The sequence below is a fragment of the Pongo abelii genome, chromosome 14, assembly GCF_028885655.2.
Source record: "Pongo abelii isolate AG06213 chromosome 14, NHGRI_mPonAbe1-v2.0_pri, whole genome shotgun sequence".
Taxonomy (NCBI): domain Eukaryota; kingdom Metazoa; phylum Chordata; class Mammalia; order Primates; family Hominidae; genus Pongo; species Pongo abelii.
Genome location: NC_071999.2, coordinates 38,261,763 through 38,288,112, shown reverse-complemented (window position 1 = coordinate 38,288,112; position 26,350 = coordinate 38,261,763). Strand labels below are relative to the sequence as shown.

Genomic DNA, 26,350 nt, shown 5'->3' with positions numbered 1-26,350 from the left:
CATTTAAAACTATAGGAATAGTCATTCAGTCAGTAAATGATCCTACTCCTACTATGTGCTGTTCACTGAAAAAGGTACAAGGGGTTGAGAAATAAAAGTTCTGTACTAGTCCTACCTGGAGGAACTCAGGACTGCAGGGACAGCTGAGAAGAAACAGGTAAGGACACTGAACTCTGGCTCCTTGATAAGTGCTCCTCTGGCAGTATCCCCAAAGCATGGCAGAAACACAGTGGAAGAGGAATCTATCCAGCCACTGGGATTTGTAGAAGGATTAAGGAGGAGGTGACATCTGAGTACATCTGAGTTGAATCTTGAAGGATGAGTGAAGAAGAAAAAAATTAGGGTAAGGGCATTCAAGCACAGCTAATGTATAAAGATGTAGAGTGCAATGTGACCAAGAGCTTTCAAATGGGACTCTTTTTATACTGAAATTCAGGGAAGGGAAAGAGAAAACCTGAACTAAATCAGTTACTCAGGAGATAGAGAAGTGGGAGAAGATTGAAGCAGCAGAGGATGTATGGAGGAGTTTCAGATGTCTTCCAGATTTCTCTCTCAGTCACTAGATGGGTGGTAGCACCAGGTGGCTCACATAGGAAATAGAGATGAAAGAGCAGGTTTGGAAGGAAAATTTTGGAGATACCTATCAGGAAGGGAAACAATACATGGCCCTAGAGTAGAATCATTCATTTACTCTACAAGTATTTACTGATCATAACTGTCTGGGACTGTTTTAGGCACTGAGGATGCACAAGCAAGTAAGACGGACAGGGCCTCAGCTCTTATGGAGCTCACAGTCCTCCTGGGAGACCGAACACAAACAAACAAACACAATGTCTGGAAGTGGAAGTGCTATAAGGAAAACTAAACTGGATGACATGAGAAGGAGCTATTTTGGTTGGGTGTCAGGGAAGGCTTCTTGAAAGGGCTCAGGGTAGATTTGGGCTAGGACAGTAATGTAATTATAATAGTGTTGTTGTTGGGAGCATAGGTTAGGTCCTTTCTATGTGCCAAATGGATTATCCACAATGCAATCGTCTAGGGAGGTACTATTGAAAGGCAAAAACATATGCAGAATCAAACGGGACGCTGCCTTTAGCCACACTCTTAACCACATATACTTTCTATCTATAGCCCGTCAGGACTTAAGAAAGACCATGTGAGGCCATCTGTGAAAAGGAGGAACCCAGGGGAGGGTGTCGCCTGACAGCCACGAGACAAGCCTGTGTCAGAGGAAGGAAATGGGCTGCAGTGTCCAGTGGTCCATGCACCCTGGAAAGGACAACAATAACTGGAACATGTCATTAGATTTAGCAACCAGATGATTACTGGTGACCTTGGCAAGATCATGTTCATTGAGGAAGGGAGGAAGCCCAGATTGCAGTGTTGACAGGGAAAGACTTCTCTTCCCAGGGACACAGGGTAGAGGCAGTGGGCTTTAGGATGGCTGCTGTTGTTTTAGTTTTGGTTTGTTTAAAAGCAGGGTGAGACTGGAGGGTTGAGCCTATGGAGAGGCAGAGATTGAGGGTCTGTGAGGGAGAGGAAATAACCAATGTAGCAAAGTACCTGTCAGGACAAGAAGGGAAAGAAAGCCCAACACAGGTGAGGGACGTGATCTCAGGCTGGAAGAGCACCTCTTCCACTGCGGCGGGAGGGAAGAGAGTAAGCAAGAAGAGAGGTAGGGCTTGGGGGTTACCTGAGTTCTTTTCTCTGAATAGGTGATATTTTCACCTGGTGAAGGCCCCACAGGGGATGCTACCTAAGGTTCAGCTTTGAAACAGATCTTGGGGAGAATGAGAGCGGTTGCTGTACAGATGACTCCAAGTAGCCCTGAGGTTCCTGTTGAGGTTGGAACACTTGGCATTTGTGGCGGCTCCATCTGCACAGCTGTGTGGTTTCTTCCAACAGGGCCAGCAGCCGGGGCTGGCAGAGAGCTGGGCCATGCTGGGTGGCACACACTGCTCAGCCGGCACCTGTTCCAGGCAGATCATTTCCGTCTTTCATCTGGCTTCTCTTGGACAGTCCTCAATTCATGGGCCATCCGACAGCCAGAACTAAACAAATGTGCAGTTCCAGAATTTAGTCTTCAAATTAGTCATTTAAGGAAAACTCCTAATCAATGGCATCTGAATATAAAATATGTGCTAGAATAGAAAGTAGTAGGGGCCCACGCTCTTGAGAGCTAAATGATCACTGAAATAGCTTGAATGGTTATGTTCTGTTCCCGTGTATATAATGTTAAAACTACCGCCTCTGTTTGATTCATCAAGAGGTCCCTTCTAAAAGTCAAATACACAGCTTTCCTGGGAATGTAATTGATAAACATTTTGTTGTTACACTGTATAGCAGCCACTTTAAGATAACAGGAGTCTTGTTCTTTGCAGAGCATTTTGTTACCTCTACATGCATACAAAGCAGAGGATGGAATCAAAAGGGTATTTGGCTTGGGTCCAGAAAGCAATCTGGATTAGTCTACATAACTGGCTGTCACAGTTTCAAGTCCGTTTCTGATCCATGACTTATTGCTTCATAACTGACTATTTCAAAGGTTTACCAGGATGCTACAAAAAAAAGTATCTCATTACTTTGTAGCTCATTCTGAGGTATGTTTCACTAGTTAACATTTTTAAATATTTAAAGTAACAAAATAAGACAATAAAGACTATTTCTTACCATCATCCCTGTCATTCCCATTTTCTACCAAGAAGATAAACTGATGGAGGGAATATTTACTAGAAGTGTAGCAGAAGTGTAGAGGGAATAGTTTAGGTAGAGGTTAGTTTGCATTCCCTGTCAGTAGCAATTTATATAATAGAGGAAGGACTGAATACTTTTAATTTTCAAACTTCCTGTGGGGCACCTGGAATTAAAATGAATATCTGATTAAATTTTGGTTCTTATGTGGCGGCTTGGTACAAAGACATTTAAAAAGAAATGAGATTCAAGCAATTTTGCAGATTCAATAATTCAGAAATTCCTTTTGAAAAATTTGTTCCCCTCCCCAAACCTGAGGTGTAAGGCATTAATCACATCTCTGAATTAGTTAAATGTTGTCACAGTTACTTTCTTGGAAGACCTCAAAGTACTTCAGAAACAAAACTTTGTGAATTGCAGGACACCCTGAGGCCTGAGACAGTATTGTCTTCTCCTTATGAATGAGTTGAAGTCCCGGAAGTTGGCTTGGACTTCAGTGATGTTTTATTTCTTAAAGAGCCAATACATTTCCTTCTTTCCTTCAGGAATCAAGGTTAATCTCTAACTACAAGCCTACTTTATGTTTTTAGCTAAAATACCTTAAAATTCTTCTATTTTCATATTTGACTTCTTCATAATACCTACTTCTTTAACTGCACACAGATTGTGATGCTTTCTCAAAGTATGTAAATCTATTTTAGGTAGGTTCCTTATGGTTTGACCTGAATATTTTAAAGTTATTTTCCTCCTCATAATGGCTATGCAATGGAAATAATATTTTGACACTTCAAACCGTATTAATTTGATTGTAGTTTGCAGCCAGATAATTATTTCATTGAAGAAATCAGGAAGGATTAACATAATGTTCAGATCACCGATATTGAACATCAAAAGAATGTCAACCAAACCGAGTAGCTGACTTCAAGTAACTTGAATTCAGGGAAACTGGGATGAGTTATGCTCTCATTGTGGCATATATAAATTTTTGTTGTTGTTGTTGTAGTTGTGAAGGTGGTAGTTTCTGAAACTGAAAAATAAAGGAAAATCAAGAAATAGGAGGAGTATGGTCCAGCCCCTGATTTCTGGGTAAAACTGGAAAAGAAGCTGGAAGCTCCTTGAGTGGGGGGCCGTGGGGACCAGGCTGTCAGGTTGGGCGAGGGAGGGAAGGGGAAGCGCGCTCCTGGAAGGAGTGGGGCGCGAGGCAGCCAGGGGGAGAGCAGGGGAGGGAGGGGAGTGGAGGAGAGCCCAACGGAGGGGAGGAGGGGAGGAGAAGGAAAGTGGGAAAGGAGTAGAGGAGTTGGCGAGCGCAGAGGTTAACCTAGCGCGGCGCTCCTGGTGGCCAGGCATCCCGGTCCTCGCGCGTGGCGCAGCTTCCCAGCGCCGGACAGACCCATGTCGCGCCCGCATTGGGTCCCGGGACCCCGGCGGGAGTGCCGCGTCCGTCCTCTCCAGTCGCCGGGAGTCTGAGTCGCGGGCCACGCGGGAGTGGCGGTGGAGAGCCCGCCGGTCGTTATGAGGACGGATCTAAAATGACCAGCAAACGGAAACCTTGCCAAACGCAGCTCAGGAGATCCATCAGTGAGCAGTTGCGGGACTCCACGGCCAGAGCCTGGGATCTGCTGTGGAAGAACGTCCGGGAGAGGCGGCTGGCAGGTCAGTGCCCCGGAGACGCCGGGACCCATGGGGGGCGGGGGAGGCGCCGGCCGCGTAGCCCGCCCGGGCCCGCCGCCCTCCTCTGCCCTGGGCTCCTGGGCATGAGTTTCAGAGCCCAAAGCCGGGGCGAGCGGGCTGCGGGCACCACCCTCCCTGGGCCGGGCCCTTAGCGCCCTCCCGCCGCGCCTCCCGGTGGGTGTGGGCTCCGTGCCAGACGCGCGCGCTGACAGCCCGGCCTGGTGCTCCATGCTGGCGGGCCGCGGGACAGGGGTTACCTGGAGGGGCTGCCCCCGGGCGGCCTTTTCGCCTAGGCTGTCCCCTGCTCCGCTGCCATCCCATTCCACCCCAGTGAATAAGTGCCCAGACCAAGTGGCCCTTCGCGAGGGCTGCCCCTTCCCAACTTCGCCTTCTCCACGTGGGACACATCCACTGAGTGCGCGGGAGGGAGAGTGAGTGCAAGGCGAGGAGCACGTCCAAAGCGCCGCAGACCAGCTGCTCGGGGGTAGAGGGGAGGATGTGACGGGAGACAGGTGGACGGTAGTTGGTGCAGGTAGCTGGCTGGCTGTCCGCAGGCCCTGCCAGCTGTGAAAGCAGGCTTTCCTCCCTTTGAGGTTGCAAGGATGGGCCTCCCTTTGGGACTCCATTGTCCACGAATCAGAGCAAGAGAGGAAGTGATTGTTTTGAGCCAGGAGGTCCTTAAGAATCCTTGCTTGGATCAGAAGGCCACCCCCTCCTTAGTACCTCTCCCAGTGTCACACTGCCCCTTGCTGCTTCTGTGCATGCTCCACGGAGCCCTCTTTTTGTAGGGCCAAGGATGCAGTGGGCGGTTCAGCCATCTCAGAGCCTTCACTGGGAGCTTTAGGACCCTTTAGTCACTGCCTCATGCCTGCCCCAATAAGGGAAAGTGGCCAGACTCCACAACACAGTTCCTGGGCAGTGCAGGGCTTAGGGCCCCATTCACCAACATGTTGGCTGCTGGAAGATGCTTCGGGGACTGGGGGAAGCATAACTGGAAGGGCCCCTGAGGTGACCCTGAGGCAAGTCTCCGGACCTTGTTGCCTCTGTGTCCTCTCCAGGACTATCTCTTGAGCTGGGCACTGACCACCACATGGGGCAGAAGAAAGTTCTAGAGAAGAAGTTCTGATGCCTAGGCAGAAGGAAAGGACACCACTGGTGAAGTGGGAGATTTAACCTTCTTTGAACTCCTCCCTTTTTTCCTTACTTGAACTGCAAAGCAAGTGGTTTGCTAGATGTTCTGCCCTTAAACCCATGCACCCACATCGCTCATCAGCCTGAAAGCATTCTGGGGAAGATGCCCAGAGTCTATAGCACCTTGAGAGAAGGTCGCTAGCAAGCTAAATTAGAAGTGGAGATTATGGATGATTCCAACACTCAATGTTGTAAGCATACAATGTTCATTCCACATTTTCTCTCCAACACAGTGGCCACATTTAGTGTGCACCCAAGAAATAAACAGACTTTTTTGGTTTGGACCCAGAAATAAATTGTGGTAACCCAGCAGTTTTGACTGTTGATGTTTAAAAACCTGTACATGCACTGTAGACCTCAATTAATAACAATTAATAACTTTCCCTGTTATCATGCTAAATTGTATATTCTACATGATTGATGGTGTTAGAGAAATTTTTGTGGTCTAGTAAACTTTTGTTGCTTCATAACTTCAGAATGCTTACTGCAAATGTCTCTTTCGTAGCTTCTGTTATTTACATTTGTTAAGTTTGTTAAATCAGTGGGTCCTCAGGAAACAAGAAGTCATTCCAGGAGGCCTGCCAAGGCTGTGCTGGGTTTTTATAGAACCTGAGACCAAAGATGACTGCAGCTCTGTCTTTTTCAAGAAGAGATCTGGGAAGGAAGAGAGTGTCTTGTAAAGACTTAAAGCTATTAAGATTGTCCAAGAAAGTCATATTCACATGAACTTTACATTGCAGTTAAGGTGGTGAAGGGAAAATTTTTAATCCTGGGAAATAAACTGTAGATAGAGACTTTAAGATCGTGAATATACAGAAGGCTAAAAGTGGTTTCAGAATGGGAACTATAAGAGTGCTCTCAAGAGTAGTGCAATTATTTTTTAAAATAGCGGTATCAGGTTTGAAAATGTTTAATCAGAATATTAATATCTGCTTACCCATAATCTGCTTACCACTCTGCTCGCAGTGGATGCCAGCAGGTTATTCAGCTGGGACCAAACAATCCTCTGTGAGGCCGACTTCAACTTCTCCTTCTCTAAGCAAGCTGGGATGCCTGCCACAAAACCAGGCCAACTCCGTGAAGGCGCTTTTAGATGCAAATTGATTTTCTTGGGTTTTCTTGCTAAGGTAGCTAAAATATGGAACTTTGGCCATGAGACACTGAAATACTTAAGTTATTAATGTTGGCATCAATTCTAGGTGAAAATGTTCTTCATTTGTAAAAGTGTTCTTTGTATGGTTCAGTTCACAGTACCAGAATAACCAACCATAGTCATGCATCACTTTACAATGAGGATATAGTCTAAGAAATGCATTGTTAGGTGATTTCATTGGTTGAGTGATTCAAGTGTAAATCATAGAATGTATTTACACAAACCTGGATGGTATAGCCTACTACACACCTAGGCTATATGGTATGGCCTATTTCTCCTAGGTTACAAACCTCTAGAGCATATCACTGTACTAAATACTGTAGGCAATTGTAATACAATGGTGAGTATTTGTGTCTCTAAACACATCTAAAAGGAAAGGGTACAGCAGTCAGGTGTGGTGGCTCATGCCTGTAATCTCAGCACTTCAGGAGGCCAAGGAGGGCAGATCACTTGAGGACAGGAGTTCGAGACCAGCCTGGCCAACATAGTGAAACCCCATCTCTACTAAAACAAACAAACAAAAAAATTAGCCAGGTGTGGTGGCACACATGTGTAATCCAAGCTACATGGGAGGCTGAGGCATGAGAATCATTTGAACCCAGGAGGCAGAGGTTACGGTGAGCCAAGATCGTGCCACTGCACTCCAGCCTAGGTAACAGAGCAAGACGCTGTCTCAAAAAAAGAAATAGAAAGGGTACACTAAAAACATGGCATTGTAAGCTTATGGAACCACTGTCATATATGCAGTACAGTTCGTCATTGACTGAAGCGTTGTTGCGTGGTGTATAACTGTATATGAATACGCCCCAAGAGGGCATCTGTTCTGTCAACAGATGATATTAGGCTATCGGCTTATTTTCTGTCTTGCTTTTATATCTTTTTTTATCAAGTAAGCTTAGTGCTGGAACTTCTTTAACTTGCCTAAAATTTTCTTCTTACTATACTTAGTCAATGGAACAGTGTTCAAAGTGCTTTATAATTAACTTGTATTTGTGTCCAGGTGCAGTGGCTCATGCCTGTAATCCTTCTACTTTGGGAGGCTGAGGCAGGTGGATCACCTGAGGTCAGAAGTTCAAGACAGCCTGGCCAACATAGTGAAACCCCATCTCTACTAAGACAAAAAAATACAAAAAAATTAGCCTGGCGTGGTGGCATGCACCTGTAGTCCCAGCTACTCAGGAGGCTGAGGCAGGAGAATTGCTTGAACCCGGGAGGCAGAGGTTGCAGTGAGTGAGATTGCACCACTGCACCCCAGCCTAGGTGACAGAGCAAGACTCCGTCTCAAAAATAAATAAATAAATAAATAAATAAATAAATAAATAATATAAAAATAAAAAATAAATAAATAAACCTGTTATTTGCTATCTAGGGCATTCTGAAGGTATTTGATTCTTCCTTTTGCTTTTTTCCATCCTAAGGAAGGAAATCCTTTTTCTAATTCACTCTTATTTCTCTTCATGAAAAGCTGTCTTGTCAACTGAACAGATAGACAAAAAGAAGTGGAGCTGTTTAAGCATATTAAAGCCTATGGGTTTCTGTGCCATGTGACCATATTTAGGCAGGAGGGGATCATACATACTTGAAAAATGCCAAACCAAACAAAACAAAACCAATTACTATCCTAGAGTTTCTGGGGCCTGGGGAGGTTAGCTGGGTGGTTTTGTCTTAGGGTCTCTCATAAGATGGCCTTCAAGCTGTCAGCTGGGGTGGCAGTCATCTGAAGGCTTGATTGGGGCTGATGGATCTGCTTCCAAGCTTGCTCACCTAGTTGCTGGCAGGCCTTGGTTTCTTTCTGGCTGTTGGCTGGAAGCTTCAATTTCTTGCCCTGTGTGCCTGACACACAATATGGCAGAGATCTGAGAGAAGAGAGCATGCACTTAAGACAGAAATTGCAGTGTTTGTAACCTGATCTCAGAAGTGGCATATCATGTGGGAGGGAACTGACTACACACGAAGTGGCTACCAGGAGGTGGGGATGATTGAGGGCCAACCTGGAGGCTGGGTACCACAGGTACAAAAGCATTTAAGATTGTCCTTAGCAAATGCCAGGTCAAATCTGAAATTTTCCTAACAAGAAAGCCCCAAAGCAAGACCTTTTTTTTTGTTTGAACAAATAGCCTGGGAAAAGCATTTCTTAACGTAGGTCACAGTGACACAAATAATGAAACCAATGGAAAGATAAGATATGAATGATGTTCACATATATTCACTTCATTGCAAAAATGTGAAAAGGAGTTACTGTTAAAGAAGAACTTATATTGGGAGCTCTTATTGGGCTTTCCAATTCTGCGGCAGTTGCTAAATTTCTACTAGATTATGGAATTGTTGTCAATGCTTACTTCTTAATTTTCTAAAATTATGCTCCTCATGGGGCCCAGCAAGTTTTTCTCACTGTCATCTCAGTATCCGTTATGACAATAATGATGGTAATTGTTTAGTTGTTAGTGTTCAAAGCAGGATTCAAATTCAGGTCATCAGAAGTCAAAAGCCCTCTGTGCCTATTTCCTATTGTACCGCATGGCCTCCTCCCTGGACTTAGTGGAGACCTGTGGACCCCCAAATCCTTTCTAAGACCCTCTGTCACTTGCAGTTCAATTACAAAAGAACAACAAAAAGAACTGGAAAAGTACTCTTCCTTCCCTCCTGGAGTAACAAGGATAACCCTGTGCACCTAAAGTAGCTTGTCCCCTAGTCATCCCATCGCACTCTTTAGTGTATGGGCTTATAGGGATTTGAAACAAACAAACAGCCATATATCTAGCTTGTCAGGGCCCCTCTGTGGTTCTTTCTGCCCACAACCATTGGGAGAGCTACAAGAATGAGATGCTGTTGTAAACCCTACATGCACAGCAGGTTTCTTCAAGGTGGGAGAGTGACAGGTTATTTTGGCTTCCCCAGTTCCCTAATCAACCACTGCTGGTGACAATTCTAAACTTTTATGGCATCATTAAATTCTTTAGGCAGAAGCATACCCATTAGCTTTTGGTGTTTGTAAGCAGCTTGAATTACTTTTTAGCTGTTAAAGTCTAAGAACATTCAAATGACTTTCCTAAAGCTTTCTGCTTCTCTGCTTTAAAATGCTACTCTATTTTAATGGAAATGTAATCCATATGTTTGATTCCATTATACTCATATAACAATATTTAGGTAGCCTGTGAGCTAATTGATGTCTAAGTCTTTTGATCTTCTTTATAGTCTCATTTTAAATCATTTATCATAGACACAGGAAGTTATATTGCTGCCAAAAATATTCTGACTTAAAACAGTGAAAAGTTCAAGTTTTATTAGAAACATTAATTCCACCAAATTTCCGTGAGTTCTTGTCATGTTAAAAGAGGTTCATTCATTCTCAAAATCAACAGTAGCATCCTGTGAAGTGATATAAACACAAGATTGGGACTTCAATGCAAAGCAAGATCAAGAATAAAACATGAGCCACAAAAACTTCCTCATTAAAATCTAAATGTGTTCTATAATATCAAAAGTACAGGATGATACTCACCTATTCTTTTCATGTATTTTATATCCGTTTTATCATCACCTTTCTGTGAAGAATTGACCATTCTATTCTGTCAGCGTTTTTTGTTTGTTTGTTTTTTAAACATCTTTTGAGATGATACTACGTTTAGATGCTATTTATATTAACAATAACAAAAAAATCTAAGTCAAGAAAATATACAATTAAAATTAGAAAAGAAGAGCACATCACTTATATCAGGGTTGTCAACTTTAGCCACATAGACTCATTTGGAGCCTTTCAGAAGTACTAATTCTCTGGCCTCCTGCCGCACATTCTGATTCAATTCAGATGGGGTCTGGGTATCCATATTTTTAAAAGCCCTGAAGAAGATTTCACTGTGCAATGCAGGTTGAGAACCACTGACTTACCTTAATTCCCACATAATAACTTGCAGAATTCTGGGGCTAATACAGGGTTATATTCTAAGCTCTAAGAAAAGTTTTGCTTGAGGTCAGAAGGAACTTGTCATATCACAGGGACAGAAAAAAAAAGATCAGTGGTGCCTGGAGAATAATGAAATAGGTGGTAAGAGTGGATGTCAGAAGCATAGACAGAGGGTCAGGTTATAAGATAAGGTTAGGCTTTGTTGCCAGGAAAAGAAGTTTTGATTTGGTTCTACAGGAGATAAGAACAAAGGGCTTTAAGCAGAGGAGTGACAAGACCTGAATAAATTACTACCAGTGGTGGTCTAGGTGAGAGATAAACAGTGACATGGACTAGGGTGATAGTGATAGAAATGGAGAGAAAGGAACAGATTTGGAGTGTGTCTTGAAATAGAGACAATAACAGGTTGCTTGTTGGAAGCTAGGGAGAGGGACTACTAGATTTTTTTTTTTTTTTTTTAAGACAGGGTCTCATTCTGTTGCCCAGTCTGGAGTACAGTGGTGGAATCATGGCTCAGTGCAGCCTCGACCTTGAAGGCTCAAGCATCTTCCCACATCAGCCTTCCGAGTAGCTGGGACTACAGGCTTGCGTCACCACTCCTGGCTAATTTTTGCATTTTTGTAGAGATGGGGTTTCTTCATGTTGCCCAGACCAGTCTGGTCTCAAACTCCTGGGCTCAAACAGTGTTCCCACCTCCGCCTCCCAAGGTGCTGGGACGACAGGCATGAGCCACCGAGCCCAGCCAGATTTTTTTTTTTTTGAATTAATAATTTTTTTTAATTTTATTATTATTATACTTTAAGTTTTAAGGTTTTGATCTGAGCAGCTAAGTGGAGTGTAGCAATGTTGGCCAAGATGAGGATAACTGGCAGATTTGCATGGGAGAGAAAAAGGACTGAAAGGTTCTCTGTTGGCTCCATTAGCTTTGGAATGCCTACTAGACATCCAAAAGTAAAAGTCAAAGAATTGGATGCATAAGTATCGGCTTTGTAGTAAAGTCAGAGCCAGGGATATAATGTGGGAATTATTGGCATATGACTACTTTATAAAACTTGGGAACTGGGTGGAGCTACTTAGAAGAGATTGCAGATAAGAGGAAGGGGCCAAGGGCCAAGTCCTGGGGGGCTCTTTGGTTAGAGTGCAATATTTGGACATAAATATGTCCATATTCAAGTACTATTAGTACATATGCACGTACTAAATTTTCAGGAAAATAGAAAGAGAGCAACATTATTTGTAAATTCAACATTCTTTTATCACAATAGTACTGCTATATTGAATAATTTTTTGTGATAGAGTTACAAATTTGGTCCTAGAACTGTTGATGAACAAAAATAATCATTGATGGGCATGGTGGCTCGTGCCTCTGTGCTCCCAGCTACTCAGGAGGCTGAGGCGGGAAGATAGCTCTTGCCCAGGAATTCAAAGATGCAGTGAGCTATGATCATGCCACTGCCCTTCACTAATCAAATGCCTTTTTACTTTAAAAATTATATTGCAAAGTAAAAAAGCAGACAAACTTTTTTTTAAGGAAAATACTTCTCAAGTTGCCTGCATATGCACAAAAAAGAAAAACACAGTTTATTAAATAAAAAATGGTTTTAGCATGAGCACTTCTCTGGTTACTATAACTGGTTGGGCCTACGTATAATGAGATAAGAGCTTTACTTTTGGCAGGACTTGGCCTGTGTCCTGATACCCAGGAATAGTCTGATCAAACAAAGCTTAGCTCTTGGGAAAGGCTCTGCATATTGATTTTTCCAATATAGCATCCATTTACTGACCTTTAAGGATTATGCTTTGCCTGTGACACCACTGGTTAAGGTAAAATTTTTCAGAGCGTATAAATAGATAACCAATGTCTTAAATGTTTGTATTTGTGGCCCGGCACAGTGGCTTATGCCTGTAATCCCAGCACTTAGGGAAGCCATCCGTGGTGGGCAGATCCCTTGAGGTCAAGAGTTTAAGACCAGCCTGGCCAACATGGTGAAACTTTGTATCTACTAAAAATACAAAAATCAGCCAGGTGTGGTGGGGGCATGCCTGTAATTCCAGCTACTCTGGAGGCTGAGGCAGGGGAATCACTTGAACCCAAGAGAAGGAGGTTGCAGTGAGCTGAGATTGTACCACTGTACTCCAGCCTGGGCCACAGAGCTTCCATCTCAAAAAAAAAAAAAAAAAGTTTGCATTTGTAAAGGGTATAACTTAGCCTTGGCCTAACCTATCTGCAATACTCTGGCCCACCCTGGGGGGCAATACAGTGTCCTCCTTGAACTGGAGCAAAGAAAGACCATATTCATTAATTGCTGGTGGCTGCTCTGAATAAGAGGCACAAGCCCAGCTGTTTGGCTGAAATTTCTTTTCTTCTTCTAATTTTTTTTTTTTTTTTGAGATGGAGTCTCGCTCTGTCGCCCAGGCTGGAGTGCAGTGGCGTGATCTTGGCTCACTGCAACCTCCACCTCCCGCGTTCAAGCGATTCTCCTGCTTCAGCCTCCTGAGTAGCTGGGACTACAGGCACATGGCACCACGCCCGGCTAATTTTTTTGTATTTTTAGTAGAGACGAGATTTCACCATGTTAGCCAGGATGGTCTTGATCTCCTGCCCTTGTGATCCGCCCACCTCGGCCTCTCAAAGTGCTGGGATTACAGGCTTGAGGCACCGCGCCCGGCCGTTCACTGAAATTTCTTGAGAGGACCACAGAATATGATTTTTTGTAAGCCACCAACTTGATCATTTAGACATAGAGCATGTCTAATGAAATTAATATCTACTCTTTTGTGCTTTTTACATCTTATGTTGAACAAAGCAGCTTATGGAGAAAATTTTGCTTTAAGACTTTGTAAAGTTTCCTAGGGGTTTATCCAACAGTATATTTCTATTCTGTCCTTTTGCAAGTTTAGCGAGCTTGCAAAATGAAAATAAAAGTGGTTTTAAAAGTCTTGCAACATTTCTGGGCTTTTTTCAGAGTCCTTGAATATTTAGTCCTAAAACAGTTGAGTTGAAGGACAAACATTTTTGTCATGTTTGTAGTTAGTCCATAAGTATTTATTGAGCCATGAACTAGCATCCTTGTCAAAGCATGTTGGGACAGTAGTGCAGGATGTTAATTCAGTACCATGGTTGTATTTTGGTGAGGCACATAAATTTTACTATGCTGCCCAAATCACTTAACTCATCTATCTGACCAGAAATGAAGCAAGCTTCCAGAAATTGCACAAGAGCAGTATAGAATGTACCATGACTACACAATATTTTATTTGCAAATCTGCTGTGTCAAGACATCTTACATTCTCAGGCAGTATCTTTCTTTAGTAACATTTTTATCCAAAATAAAATTTTCAGAATCTTATGTTTCTGTTTTTTTGTACAATAGAGGCTTCATTATCTATAGTGCATCATGGCATATTGTGTTTGTTGAATGCTCCTTTTTCCTTCCTATATAGGAAATTCAGTGAACAAGAGAGACGATTATGCAATCCATAAAAATTCATACATTTGCTTGCAATGATATTAAACTGGAAGGTCTTATGCTTCTTATTCTCTCTGCATCTGGATAAAATGGAAACATTTTGAAATTTCTTGAAGCATCTTTGAAAGTGTTTTTCCACACTGGGAAACAGGGAGACTCAGTCTCTACAAAAAATAAAGAAAATTAGCTGAGCATGGTGTCACGTGTCTGTCCTAGCTACTCTTACTTGGGAGGCTGAGGTGGGAAGATTGCTTGAGCCCTGGAAGTCGAGGCTACAGTGAGCCATGACTGCACCACTGCACTCCAACTTGGGTGACAGTGCGAGTACCTATCTCAAAAAAAAAAAGTGTTTTTCCATTGGAAATAAATATTTATTATTAGAAGAACAATCTAAAAGTATGAATATTTGAACATCATAAAAAGCGTAACAAGTTATGCTAATCTACCCCTTTGTGGGAGCATACATGTTGTCACAATGACACTACAAAGATGGCAAGATAGTGCTTCCCTCCCTTACCTGATGTTGAGTTGTATTCATCATAGAACTCTTAACAACCAGTTAGAAAACAATGATGGATTGCACCTTTCCTGGCCACAAGGTGTTGTCCTCATAGTCTTGGTAATAAATTGTATTTTCCTTTTTTTTTTTTTTTTTTTTGAGATGGAGTCTCACTGGTCTTGAACTCCTGACTTCGTGATCCACCTGCCTTGGCCTCCCAAAGTGCTGGGATTACAGGCATGAGCCACCACGCCCGGCCATTGTGTCTTTCTTTTAGTGCCAAGAAAAGATTTCCTAAGTAGTAGGTATACAAGAGAACCTATTGTTAGAATGAACATAAGTCAAAAAAGCTTTTGCATATTTCAAGTATTATCTTATAGAAGGTTTTATTCTTTCTAGACAGAAAGAAGAGAGGCTTTGTGCTAAGTGTTTGATTTCTAGCTCTTACATCTAAAACAAAGCAATGACAAATGACAAGTGTATGTGCAGCCTTTAGAGTAGCACCATAAGGGTGGGAAAGGGGTGGAAGCTATTCGGGATATCATATGTATAAAATCAAAACTGTATAATGGGCATTAACATCTGTGAAATTAGCATCAGTTTAGTCATACGGTGACATAAATATTTGTCACAACTACAGTGCTAGAAGCATAGATTGTACAGTGTCTTAAATGCATGTCTTTTAACTTGTGGTTCCTATAACTGTGTAGTAGAGGGTAGCGTTGGTGGTATTAGGGCATGATGGAAGATGACTGGCACAGCATCACGATCTAGTGGTTAAGAACAGCTACTGGAGTCAAAGCTACATGAGTAGCTTTAACTGCCTCCACCAGTTAAACCAGTGGGCCCTTGGGCAAGATAATTAATCTCAATGTTTCTCAGTTTCTTCGTCTTTAAAGAAGAGGATAAGCATAGTACTTACCTTAGAGGGTTGTTATGAGGATTAAATGAGTTAATATTTGCAAAGAACTTGGCACAGTGTCTGGCCCATAATAAACGCTATGTAAGGGATTATTGAAGACAACATACATATAAGTAGGGAACAGAGGAGCAGAGACATGTGTTCCTGATAAAGGAGATCCTTTAACCCCCACCCGAAACCACCCATTTCCTTCACTTCTAGATTCATATGCTTTGTTCCTGTGTCTTTTTTTTTTTTTTTTTTTTGAGATGGAGTCTTGTTCTGTTGCCCAGGCTGGAGTGCAGTGGCGCGATCTCGGCTCACTGCAAGCTCTGCCTCCTGGGTTCAAGCAATTCTCCCGCCTCGGCCTCCCTGAGTAGCTGGGACTACAGGCACGTGCCATCACGCCTGGCTAATTTTTTGTATTTTTAGTAGAGACGGGGTTTCACCATGTTAGCCAGGATGGTCTCGATCTCCTGTATCTTATAAACTCATTCTAGATCCCATGTCCAGGGATTTCCAAGTACTAAGACATTCAGCTCACTCTCCTTGCTCTGACTGGGATTTTTTAAAAAATCAAATGCTAAATATATTGTTAGCATGGCTGGCAGCATCTTGTATCGATCCATTAGTGTTATATCATGAATCTTTCATTATACTAACATTTTGTCTTTCTGAAAGACTGTCAACTATGATTTCATCATCAAAATCACCATCAGCTGTAGAGCTATGCAAATGAGAATTCATCTGCGTGCTTTTGGCCTAAATGGAATTTGATGGAGACCTAATTAAAATGAGAGAAATTGGACTAGATAATCTCTAAGGTCCCATTTAACTTTAAAGATCAATGAGTCCATAAAACTAGACCGTGAGTCTAAAAGAACCTTAATGTCCTCAGTCTATTAGTACCTTTTCTGTCTGGATTTCATGGGTTGGTCTGATAGTTGAGAAAAAGAGCAGAAGCCCATAAGTGTACCCTAGGAAACCTACCAGTGTCACTCCCATGAAGCTTTGGCTACTTAGCAACTTACACCAGCAACTTATAACTGGTAACTTCTGCTATTGGAACTACAGCTACCAGAATTGAAGAAGGGACAAGAGGGGACAAGTCAGGAGTCCAGAGCCTGCAAACTCCTCTAAAATCTCAACAGTCTTTGCACCACACTCTGGCAGGGCTGACTGCGGGGTCATGTGACCTCTGCCGTCACACAGGGCCCCATGCATAGAAGGGTCCCTCATTTGTTTTAATGTTCTGCTGTTACCATCTTGAAATTCTTAATAATTATTGAACGGAGGGCCCACATTTTCATTTTGTCCTGGACGCTGCAAATGATGTAGCTGGTCCTGCACTCAGGGGAAGCCAGTTCCTTGTAGAGCCATGACTTGCTTTGTGAATTCACCTTCATTGGTGACTTGGTGTTATATACGTAAGACAACAGCCATGTGTAAATCACTGAAAGGACCTTGGAAACAGTCTCTTGAGTATCTACAATCTACAATCCACATCCTCTGTGCCCCTTGCTTTTGGGGAAGGTGAACCCCCAAAAAAGAAAGTGTGTTTGTTTTATTTTATTGTTTATTGATTCTGACAACAGCATTATAAAGTAAGGCAATAATATGACCCTTGATGTTTGCAGAGTTACTGATATAGTGATTGTATTTCCTTATGACGTATATTGAAGCAAATATTTTAATTAGTTTTTTGAAAAGTATTGTGGTACTGAGGAATAATAGGAAATTGGAACAAGGTACAATTCTTGATATGATAGACTTGCAGATCTTTTTTTTTTAAATGTCTTAATTAAGCTGTTTCTTAATTAAATATTTACAATGCTCATAATAGATTAGTTCATTAAACCACTACTATTAAAACCATTAAAGCTATTTCTTGTGTAGGTTTCATCTAGGGTACTTACGCAGAAAAGGAAATTAGGAGAGGTAGTAATAAAGCCTATCACTTATTATCGGGGATTTTATATCTGCCAACATTTTATTTTGTCATTATTCCCATTTGTCTCTGGGAAGAACACTAAAGCTGACTGGAGTCTAGTCTTATAAAATTGCATAGGTTAAATCCTCCTTTGCTAATGCAAATGTAAATATTTTACATTTAACCTTGTAAAATATATACACATATATGTATATATATATTTCTTTTGTTTAAGAGTTATTATTTAATGTGAAGTATTATGTTGGTGCAAAAATAATTGCGGTCTTTGCCATTACTTTCAATGGCAAAAACCACAATTACTTTTGCACCAACCTGATATTTCTGGGCAACTGAAAATAAGAGTGCATGCATGCGTTTTCACTTGCTCTTAGGCTACTTCATCCAATAATATATTTGAGTAGTTCTGAACAGGAACACAAGTAAGGAGAATTTTTTTTTCTGATACAGGGTCTTGCTCCGTCACCCAGGCTGGAGTGCAGTGGTGTGATCTTGGTTCACTGAAGCCTCAACTTCTGTGGCTCAAGCCATCCTCCCACTTCAGCCTCCTGAGTAGCTGGGACTACAGATACATGCTACCATGCCCAGCTAATTTTTTAAAATTTTTTGAAGAGACAGAGTCTCACCATGTTGCCTGGGCTGGCCTCCAACTCTCCAGCTCAAGCAATCCTTCCACCTCGGCTTCCCCAAATGTTGAGATTACAGGTGTGAGCCACCGAACATGGCCAGCAGGCAGATTATAATCAGCCAATTCTAGGCCATGTTGTAAGAAAGTGGACCTGTCTTTGACAGCAGGGTCCTGGCACCCAAGTGGACACAGGTGGTGGTTCCCTAACAGTGGCTTGATTACCCTGTTTTGTGTGTCTAATCTGAACACAGGGAAGTATAAGATGTGTAAGCAGCTTTATCAAAGAGTTATAACAAGTTTGACTTTCCAGATACGAAATGCTGAATTTGTATAAATAAATTAAACCTTAATAGCACAATCATTAGTATTCAGAAATTTAAGCTATAAGATCACTCTGGAGAAGCCCTCCTGTATCCATACTTGAATATAATGATTTACTTGTGTCTCTGTTTACCCTTAAACCACAAGCTCATCCAGGGAAAGGGTAGTGTCTTATTCATTGCAGACAAGCCAGCTGCCCTAGCATGTAGCTCGTATACAGGAGGTGCACAATGAATGCTTGTTGAGTGAATGAATGAATGAATGATATTTTAACATTAACAGCTACCCAGTATTGGACTCTCTTGTGTTCTTGGCACTATGCTAAGGACTCCATGCATGTTCTTACTTAATGCCCAGGCTTCTCAGCAGGTAATACCAGGGTCACTGTTAGCACAAACAGCACCTTGCTGTGATTTAGAAAATTCACATCAGTCCTCTCTGGGGATGATGAATTAGAAAAAAATGCCTCTTCTGTGACAATGCAGCCCCATAGTTGTGTGGCTTGGCGAATATAGCCAGGGCTGAATTTCAGCCTCCACACACCTTGCTGGTTGCTTGCTGTGTGTATGGCACAGACTACATAACGGTACGTGTTGACTATGCTTACTATTACTAACCTACTTTAGGGGGAAGAAACCTCCAAGGCTGGGAGAGGTTAAGTGGCATGTGCAAGGCACATACCCACTACTTGTAGCTATGTAGGTTTGAGAGAGCAGCATGACTCTCATGACTTATGAGACCCCAGTGACTGCAGGACCTCTACCCTAATGACAGTCTAGCACTTGGGAAGGCATCACAGTTCATGGATGTCGTAGTGACAGCATGGAGCCATTTTCGGAGCCCTGCCCCACTGTTGCCTCACACAGGGCGTCACAGAGGGAGCTGGCTGTGGCGTTCCAGTATCCCAGAGTCTCAATGATAATGATGGGGATTAATGGTGATCCTGATTTTTTCTCTAGCGCTTTACAGCTAAATGTTAGTCTATGAATGTAATATAACAGTGGTTTAAAATCAACAGATTGTAACAAAAGTCCCTCACAGGAGACAAAGCTTGTGCCGTGATCTCTATTGCATTAATGAGACAAATGAGGATAGGAAACATCATGTGGCTTCCCAGGGCTCCATGGCAGGGGCGTGGCAGGGGGGATTTGAGTCCAGGCTCCTACTCCAGTACTGACCTTACCCATCACTTTCCTGCTGCCCAGTGTGAGCTCTGCCCTGTCCAGGTCAGTCAGCTGCTGTTACCTCCATCCAGCCAGTGACACCCAAACCTCACAGAGCATCAGAATTACCAGAAAAGCTTTTTAAAATACAGGCTGTATTTTAAAATGTGTGAGTGTGTGGTGTGTGTGTGCGCTGCGGGGGGGTGGAGGGGTATAGGAGTGTATGTGTATTTATTTCATGACAACCTTTCCAGGTGTTTGTTTACCGCCTGCCTGGCACTGTCCTTCCACCAGTTATTGGGAATGGCTCTAAACTCTCATGGCTATTTCAGGCTCATGGCTTGTGCCATGGAATGTCTTCCAGGTCAGATACCTTTATCTCTCTCTCTGCCTACCTAGATCCTGCCCATTTTTAAAGAGCTGGCTCAAGCCCTTCATGGTTTCCTTGCCAATTCCATTCTAGTGATGCCCACTCCCACCTCTTGAGGGTCTCTCCTTTTATGTCTTGGGGGTGAGAGGGCAGGAGGACCAGCCCTGACGAGGGTCCACTGTGTGTCAGGCCCTGATTAAGGGTTTTTCCATATGTCATCCTTCCATGACACTGAGGTCCTGATCATTATTTTAGAGATGAGGTAAGTGAAGGAGCTTGGCCAAGTACAGGGCAGGTAGTAAAGTGCAGACTGGGTCTCATCTGGCTTCAAGTTTCCCCCTTTTCCATCCACTCTGCTGAGTATTTCAATCTGGTCCTTATCTCACCAGCAAGATTTCTTTTGTACTAGAATAGAGAAACTTTGTCTTGCATTAAAAAAGTCTTTCACCCTCTGCTGTATAAGCCACATAGTAAAATAACCTAATTGTTGAGGAAATACAAGAATGGATGCCTTCTCTTACTCCTCTTGCAAATCAGTGCCTAGCAAACTTCTAAAAGGTGAGTTGTTGATAGATTATATGATATTATTTTCTTCAAGCTTTTTAATATGACAAGGGAATTCCAGCCAATATTTTTACCTCTTCTTTCTTTTCAGTCATGAGTATTAGAGCACATGGATGTCTTATAGATGATCTTGTCCAAGTCATTCATTTTAGAAGAGCTGATGGAACTTCAGAGAGGTTAAATTCACCTGTTGCAGGTCACCTATCTCCTTAGTGACAAGTTTGAGATTACAGCCCAACTTCAAGTCACGCTGACTCTTGTGATTATAAGTGAAATCATACTTGGCCACTCATTCTGAGCAAGATGCCCGTTTCTGAAATTAGTCTCTAGAGTACCAACTTTTCAAGAGAAAAGATGGTACCTTACTTACCTTCAAGAGCAAAGCCTTTCCCATGTTTCATAAGTGTTTCTTGGCAGCCTAACTGACTCAGTGACTGATTAAAGGAAAGACTGAAGGACATGAAAGGCATTGACTTGCTCCCTCCTAAGTGAGTTCCTCCTCAGTTTACCTCTGATGACCCCAAACCCCACCTGTCCTGCCATGATCCCACCCTCAGGTGTTTGGTGCACCTGTCAGCTTTGTAGACTTGTGCCAGATAAACTCCTACCCTCCAGCCTCCTTCTAAGGTGCAATTGGAAATTTTCATTTTACAGCTAAAGGAACCTAATACTGCTGTTGTTGTTGCATGTTGAAGGGAGGAGGGAAATGGAGAAGGCATAGTTGAAATTTATTTTTTATTTTATTTTTTGAGACTGAGTCTCACTCTGTTGCCCAAGCTGGAGTGCAGTGGCACGATCTTGGCTCACTGCAACCTCTGCCTCCCAGGTTCAAGCTATTGTCATGTCTCAGCCTCCTGAGTAGTTGGGATTTGGTGCCCGCCACCAAGCCCAGCTAATTTTTGTATTTTTAGTAGAGATGGGGTTTCACCATGTTGGCCAGGCTGGTCTCGAACTTCTGACCTCAAGGGATCTGCCCATCTTGGCCTCCCAAAGTGCTGGGATTACAAGCGTGAGCCACCCCACCCAGCCAGAATAGTTGAAATTTAAAAATATATTTGTCATTTGTTTAAAATGGAAATGTCCCTTTTGGCCACTTAAAATTATTATTATTATTATCATTATTATTATAGAACTTGAGAAAAAAATGAATCTCTTGAGTAATTTCCCAAATTATATGATTTTATTTTTACAAAGACTGCAAGGTTCTCATTCACTTAATTTATTCAACAAATATTTCTTAAGGACCTACTATGCTAAACACTCACAGCACTGAGGATTCAGTGTTGAACACAACTGACAAAATCAGCAGCCTTACTGAGCTTCTATTTAAGTGGTGGAGACCATAATAATTATATGTAAGTGTTGTAATTAACATATTATGAAGAAAAAAAAAATGTAGAGAAGCTGGAGACTCAAAGGGGGTGCTATTTGGAATACAATGAACAGAAAAGGTGTCTTAGGTGGTGTGGGCTGCTCTGAAAGAATATCATAGACTGGTGGCTTAAACCGCAGACGTTTATTTCTCAGAGTTCTAGAGGCTGGAAGTCCAAGATCAGGGTGCCAGCATGGTTGGAATCTAAAAAGGACCATTTTGCAGTCTGCAGACAACCGTTTTCTGGTTGTATCCCCACCTGGCAGAAAGAGAGTGAGAAATCTCTCTGTGGTCCCTTTTATAAGGGCACTAATCCCATTCACCAGAGCTCTGCTCTCACAACCTAATTACCTCCTAAAAGCCCCATCTCCCAATACCATCAAATTGGGGGTTGGGACTTCAACATACGAAATTTGGGGGGACACAGACATTCAGTTCGTTGCAAAAGAGCTCTCTGGAGAAGTGGTGTTGAAGCAGGGACATTCAGAGATCTGGGAGAAAGAATGTTCTAGGCAGAAGGAAAAGGACGGGAATGAGTCCTGAAGCAGGAGCCTGTGGAAGTGTCTGTGGATAGGTGGGGAGGTGGGTGGGGCTGGAATGCAGTGAGCTACAGGGAGAGGTTTAGGGAATGGGGTCGACAGGTAGCCAGCTCCTCTGCAGCCTTATGCCTGGGAGAGAGTCTGGATATGCTTTGGGGTATGATTTGCTGTGAGCAATTCACCTGGTTTATGATGTAAAATGTGGAAGGAAAAGACAATACAGGCCAAGAGTGGAAGCAGTGAGACCTTTTACAGGCCTCCTTGATTATTCAAATTTAGTTAATGTCTCAATTATACAAAAAATACTTAGTTGCTAATTATGGAAAGACCATCACATAATTAAGAGGAAGGAACAAATAACCTCTGGCCCTTGGTTTTTTTATGCAAATGGGAGAAATTAGCTACATTCATTCATCCATGAAAAACATTTATTTAGTGAACATCATATGTCAGACACTCTGCTATGCTCTGCGCTGAGAAAAAAGATGAAAAAGACCCTAATTTTAACTAACACTCAAGGAACTTAGGACAAGTATGGTAGTAGAAGAATGAAGAACAGGCCAGGTGTGGTGGCACATGCCTGTAATCCCAGCACTTTGGGAGCCTGAGGCAGGTGGATCACCTAAGGTCAGGAGTTCGAGACCAGCCTGACCAACACGGCGAAACCCATTCTCTACTAAAAAAAAAAAAAAAAAATACAAAATCAGCCGGGCATGGTGGCGCATGCCTGTAATCCCAGCTACTTGGGAGGCTGAGGCAGGAGAATCACTTGAACCTGGGAGGCGGGGATTGCAGTGAGCCGAGATTGCACCATTGCACTCCAGCCTGGACAACAAAGAGCAAAACTCCGCCTCAAAACAAAACAAAACAAGAAAACAAGAATGAAGATGTAGGGAGAGATCAGAGGGTGGAGTGGCTTGTCACAGAGGAGGTCTCTGAGTTGAGACTTAAAGGAGAGAAATTACTCTGGAAGGAGAAGGAAGTACAGAGCACAGGCAAAGAAACAGATGCACGGAGCAGCCTGAGGAATTATTTGATGTTGCTGGGATCTGAGGTGCAAGAAAAAGAGCCAGTGAAGAGAAAACTAGCAAGGGGGGTCAGAGCCAGATGAGGAGCTTGCAAACCTCATCCTTTGGTGCTCTATCGGATAGTCTGCAAATTATTTTCTGACTCCAGGATAACAAAAATATGTGAATCCATTTTCTTTTCTCTCTCATGAGCATCACAAGCCCCTGTTTATTTTTATATCCATTCTGTCTAAATTACTTTGCTCTACAACTTTATAGCATAATCATGAGAGCCTCTTTTCTTGCATGGATGTTGCAAAGAGCATGAAGTCCTCCATGGCTTTTAAAGAAGGCTTTTGTTGAATTAGCAGAACCTACCAGAGCTCCTGGAAATTCCGGGTTTCCAGTCTCTGGGGGCGTCTTCACTCCAAGCCTTGGTGCCCTTACTTGGATTTGCAAGTTTAGAGTTAAAGTAAGTGTCAAAAGTACATGTGGTGATTACAGAGACTTTGTAGCCAATAATTTCCATAGTGGAACTAATATCACTTCTTGACCTATTTTTTCAGAGGACTTTTGCGCAATAGTTACTTTAGAAGCACCCTCTTGAAAAGAAATCTGAAATGGATGACAAAGGCTATATTTATTTGCTCATAGCATTTCTTGGTGACCTGCTTTATGCAAGATTTCAAAGAGCTCACAACTATTAATGACGACTTAAAACTCTTAATATCCAAAATATATAAGGAACTCACACAAATCGATACCAAAAATACAAACAACTGGATTAAAAAGTGGGCAAGGGACTAAAATAGACACTTCTCAAAAAAGGAAATTCAGAATGCCAATAAACATATGAAAAGGTGCTCCACATCTGTAATTTTCAGGTAAATGAGGTCAAAACCATAATGAGATATCACTTCATACCTTTTAGGGTGACTATTGTAAAAAAGATAAAAGATAACAAATGTTGGCAAAGATGTGGAGAAAGTAGAACCCTTGTTCACTGTTGTTAGGAATATAACTTCATACAACCATTATGGAAAAAGTAGGAAGGTTCCCCCAAAATTCAAAATGGAACATATGATCAAGCAGTCCTACAGGATTGTAAAGAGCTCTCTGCACTCCCATGTTCACTGCAGCATTTTGCACAATAGTCAACATATGGAAACAACCTAAATGTCCTGCAGTGAACACATAAAGATAATGTGATTTTGGCTAGGTGCAGTGGCCTGGAATTGCTGGAACCCGGGAGGTGGAGGTTGCAGTGAGCCCGGATTGATTGCATCACTGCTCTGTAGCCTGCATGACAGAGCCAGATTCTGTCTCAAAAAAAAAAAAAAAAGAAAGTGATTTTATACAGTCACACAGACACACACACACACACACACACACACACACACACACACACACACACAGGAATATTATTCAGGTTTAAAAAAGAAAAAAATCCTGTCATTTGTGACAACATGGATGAAGCTGGAGGAAGTTATGCTAAGCAAAATAGTACACAAGACACAGAAAGAGAAATACTGCAGGATCTCCCTTTTATGTAGAATCTAAAATAGTCAAACTATAGAAGTAGAAAGTAGGATGGTGGTTGCCTGGAGCGGGGAAGAGGGGAAAATGGAGTGATTTCGGTCAAAGGGTGCCAAAATGGTAATTATATACAGGGAATAGATATGTTAATTAGTTGGAATGTGATAGTCATTTCACAATGTATATGAAGACATCCGTTGTACACCTTAAATATATACAATTTTTTATATGTCATAAAAACTAAGTTGTCACAAAATAAAGAATTTAAAAGACAAAAAAAATCCTATAATTCCATGACTTTAGTATGTTTACAGAATGATTTTAGGGGTACATAGTTTAAAAGGTTTCATAAAATTTCATTAAAAATTTTTGAGTTATTTGGTTATGTATAAGTTCAACCTCTCATGGAAAGCTGAATTTATTTAACATACTGACTAGAGGCAAGAAAATAAGAAGCCAGAAGAAAAGTATTAATTCATGGTGCAGAACTTGAGAATCTGCATTGAACAGCTGCACCGTAACACTTAGCCTTTTTGTTCACATAAAGTTGCTCTCTGGAATCCTCAGATATCTGTAGTTGCCTGAGGGCTCTTCAAATGTCACCAGGGCAACAACAAAGTAACACACATGAAGCAGGCCCTCTGTGGCATTCTTTATGAAAACCATTGAATTAAATTATTGCATAACAAATCATCTGCATATGAAAGGCAGTGAACTGTTAGAGAACCCAGCTGAAAACAATGCTGAATTTGATGCCTACCTCCACTGATAACTCTCTGGCACCCTTAGAACTCTTGTTGTGACTCAAGGGCCCCTATTTGGCATGTGGGAAATATTAATACTGTATTTATAAGACCACAAAGGAATTATGAGCTAAATTAGAGAGATGGTTGTGCTGCTTAGAGAAAAACTCCCATGTATCCAATCACCCCATCCCTCTTACCCTTTCTTGGTCAGTCTTTCAAAAAGAATAATGCATTTCCCGCACTCTGGTTGAAATTGTTGCCTGCCATCATGGAGATTCTAGAAAAACCGACAATAGTTAGCAGTGATGGAGTCCTTGCTATGTTTTAGCACAGAGACTGTGCTAAGCACTTCTCATGCATTATTTTATTTCATTCTAGTGGCCCATAGGGTTAGTACTATTAACATACCCATTTTATAATGAGGACATTTTGACTCTAAAATGTTAGCTGATTCTTGGCCTGGGTTCTCAAAGCTAAAGAGAACTCTGAAGTAAACATTAAGAACCACATGATCTGTTTCCAGAGCCCTCAAACCTCTGAACATATTGGTTTAGAATAAACTACTTCATATCACAGTCTCTATCACCATTATACCTGGATCCTGCTTAATCTAGAAGCCATAGATAGAAATTGTTATTGTTGGAAAAACGATTTTCACACTCAAGTATATTAATTC

The 26,350-nt window shown here is 42.1% G+C and overlaps 1 protein-coding gene across 1 annotated transcript in view; it reads left to right on the top strand.

Moving 5' to 3' along the window:
* Positions 1–3,964: 3,964 nt before the first annotated feature.
* Positions 3,965–26,350, top strand: part of STARD13 (StAR related lipid transfer domain containing 13) — a 249,314-nt gene continuing 226,928 nt past the window's right edge. The window contains exon 1 of the mRNA XM_024230840.3: positions 3,965–4,344. Coding sequence (XP_024086608.3) covers positions 4,221–4,344 — 124 coding nt within the window. The 5' untranslated portion in view covers positions 3,965–4,220. The remainder of the gene's footprint in view (positions 4,345–26,350) is intronic.